The sequence below is a fragment of the Chaetura pelagica genome, unplaced genomic scaffold, assembly GCF_000747805.2.
Source record: "Chaetura pelagica isolate M959 unplaced genomic scaffold, ChaPel_1.0 scaffold992, whole genome shotgun sequence".
Taxonomy (NCBI): domain Eukaryota; kingdom Metazoa; phylum Chordata; class Aves; order Apodiformes; family Apodidae; genus Chaetura; species Chaetura pelagica.
This window is the reverse complement of record NW_009952357.1, coordinates 175,525-178,822: the sequence shown is the minus strand read 5'-3', so window position 1 is coordinate 178,822 and position 3,298 is coordinate 175,525. Positions and strand designations below refer to the sequence as shown.

The 3,298-nt window shown below is 60.2% G+C and overlaps 1 protein-coding gene across 1 annotated transcript in view; it reads left to right on the top strand.

Annotated features, from left to right (window-relative positions):
• PLEC (plectin) overlaps nt 1-3,298 on the top strand; it is a gene marked incomplete at its 5' end in the record, with an annotated part of 79,923 nt that overhangs the window by 20,228 nt on the left and 56,397 nt on the right. Inside the window, 3 exon segments of the mRNA XM_010007863.1 lie at nt 3-464; nt 467-961; nt 1,333-3,269. Coding sequence (XP_010006165.1) covers nt 3-464; nt 467-961; nt 1,333-3,269 — 2,894 coding nt within the window.

Here is a 3,298-nt window from a genome sequence, read left to right as displayed (position 1 = left end):
AGCTGGCCGATGCCGAGATGGAGAAGCACAAGAAGTTCGCTGAGCAGACACTGCGGCAGAAGGCGCAGGTGGAGCAGGAGCTGGCCAAGGTGAAGCTGCAGCTGGACGAGACCGACCACCAGAAGGGCATCCTGGACGAGGAGCTGCAGCGGCTGAAGGAGGAGGTGACTGACGCTGTCCGGCAGAAGGCTCAGGTGGAGGAGGAGCTCCTCAAGGTGAGGGTGCAGATGGAGGAGTTGGCCAAGCTGAAGGGCCGGATTGAGGAGGAGAACAAGGCGCTGATCCTCAAGGACAAGGACAACACACAGAAGTTCCTGGCGGAGGAGGCTGAAAAGATGAAGCAGGTGGCAGAAGAGGTGGCGCGACTGAGTGTGGAGGCCCAGGAGGCTGCCCGGCTGCGGCAGCTTGCTGAGGATGACCTGGCGCAGCAGCGGGCACTGGCGGGGGAGAAGCTGGAGGGGGAGAAATGCTGAAGGAGAAGATGCAGGCGGTGCAGGAGGCCACGAGACTGCGGGCCGAGGCCGAGATGCTGCAGAAGCAGAAGGACCTGGCGCAGGAGCAGGCCAAGCGGCTGCAGGAGGACAAGGAACAGATGCAGCAGCGCCTGGCTGAGGAGACCGAGGGCTTCCAGAAGACCCTGGAGGCTGAGCGCCGGCGACAGCTGGAGATCACGGCTGAGGCCGAGCGCCTCAAGCTGCATGTGGCCGAGATGAGTGTGGCTCAGGCCAAGGCTGAAGAGGAAGCCAAGCGCTTCAAGAAGCAGGCAGAGGAGATCAGCGAGAGGCTGCATGAGACTGAGCTGGCAACCCAAGAGAAGATGACACTGGTCCACACGCTGGAGATCCAGCGGCACCAGAGCGACCAGGATGCGGAGAAACTGCGCAAGGCCATTGCTGACCTGGAGCAGGAGAAGGAGAGGCTGAAGCAGGAGGCGGCGTTGCTGCAGCAGAAGGCAGAGGAGGTACTGGGCAGGGTCTCCCTTGGCGGGGGGTGCACAGGGACGGCCAGTGGCCCCTGGGGCCATCCCCGCCCCCTGTGCCGCCCTTGTGGCCCCGGGGAGCCTCCAGCCATGTTCCTCTCCACAGACAGGAGCTGTCCCCAGCTCCCAGCCTCAGTGCTGGGTGGGGAGACCCCAGAACCTACCCCCCCCGAACACCCCATGTCTGTACCCTTCTCGTTGTCCCCCCATGTCGCTTGCTGCGGCTCCCTAACCCCGCTGTGCTCCCTCAGCCCTGAACCCACCTGACAGAGGGGTTGAGGAGTGACTGCTGTCACCCACCTACTCATCCTCCATCCGGGGCTGTCTGACATTGTTTTCCTCTCCCATCCTAGATGCAGGTGGCCCAGCAGGCCCAGCTCCGCCAGGAGACACAGCTACTCCAGCAGAACTTCCTGACGGAGAAGGACATCCTGCTGCAGAAGGAGAAGTTCATCGAGGAGGAGAAAGCGAAGCTGGAAAAACTTTTCAAAGATGAGGTGGATAAAGCCCAGAACCTGAAGGCAGAGCAGGAGCGGCAGCAGAAGGAGATGGAGCAAGAGAAAGAGCAGCTGAAAGCCATGTTGGATGAAGCCAGGAAGCACCAGCAAGAAGCAGAGGACAATGTCCGGCACAAGCAGGAAGAGCTGCAGCAGCTGGAGAAGCAGCGGCAGCAGCAGGAGAAACTCCTGGAAGAGGAGAACAAGAAGCTGAGGGAGAGGCTGGAGCAGATGCAGGAGGAGTACAAGGCTGCCCTGGCCCAGACACGAGAGATCATGATCCAGACAGACGAGCTGCCCCAGGAGACAACGGTTACAGTGGTGCAGCAGCTGGACACCAAGGCCATGCCCAATGGCCGGGACGCCCTGGACGGTGTGGCTCAGAATGGTGAGCCCGAGTTTGCCTTCCAGGGCATCCGGCAGAAGGTGTCTGCAGAGAAGCTGGCTGATGCTGGCATCCTTAGCCAGGACAGCCTGGACAAGTTGGCCAAGGGCATCGTGAGTGTGGGAGAGCTCTCGCAGAGGGAGGACGTGAAAAAGTACCTGCAGGGCAAGAGCAGCATTGCCGGTTTGTTGATCAAACCCACCAACCAGAAGATGAGCATCTACGAAGCCATGAAGAAGAAGCTGCTGAGCCCGGGGACGGCGCTGGTGCTGCTGGAGGCGCAGGCAGCCTCCGGCTTCGTCATTGACCCGGTGCGCAACGTGCGGCTCTCAGTCAGCGAGGCCGTGCGCGAGGGCCTGGTTGGGCCCGAGCTGCACAACAAGCTGCTCTCTGCTGAGCGGGCCGTGACGGGCTACAAGGATCCCTACACAGGCCAGCAGATCTCCCTCTTCCAGGCCATGAAGAAGGAGCTGATCGTCAAGGAGCATGGCATCCGCCTGCTGGAGGCCCAGATCGCCACGGGTGGCATCATCGACCCTGTGCACAGCCACCGCCTGCCCGTGGAGGTGGCCTACAAGAGGGGGTACTTTGACGAAGAGATGAACCAGGTCCTCTCCGACCCCACTGATGACACCAAGGGCTTCTTTGACCCCAACACCCAGGAGAACCTCACCTACCTGCAGCTGATGGAGCGGTGTGTGACTGACCCTGAGACAGGGCTGTGCCTCCTGCCTCTCACTGACCAGGCAGCCAAGGCCAGAGAGCTGGTCTACACTGACAAGGAAGCCAAGGACGTCTTTAAGAAGGCCACTGTGACTGCACCATTTGGCAAGTTCCAAGGGAAGACTGTGACCATCTGGGAGATCATCAACTCTGAATACTTCACTGAGGACCAAAGGCGGGACTTGATCCAGCAGTACAGGACTGGCAAGATCACAGTGGAGAAGATCATCAAAATCATCATCACGGTTGTGGAGGAAAGTGAGAAAAAGAGCCAGATGTGTTTCCAGGGCCTCCGGGCCCCCGTGCCAGCTGCTGAACTTCTGGAAAGCAAAATAATCAACAAGGACCTCTACAACCAGCTGCACCAGGGCAAGAAGACTGTGAAGGATGTGGCGGAGATGGACTCAGTGCGGCCATACCTGAAGGGCACCGACACCATTGCCGGCGTCTTGGTGGAGTCAACTGGCCAGAAGCTGACCTTCTACGATGCCCTGAAGAGGAATTTTTTGAAGCCCGAGGTTGCCCTGTCCCTGCTGGAAGCACAGGCTGCCACTGGATACATCATTGACCCAGTGAGGAACCAGCTGTTCTCTGTCGATGAGGCGGTGAAGGCCGAGGTGGTGGGGCCAGAGCTCCACGAGAAGCTGCTGTCAGCAGAGCGGGCGGTGACTGGCTACAAGGGTCCCTACACCGGCCCGACGGGTTTCCTCTTCC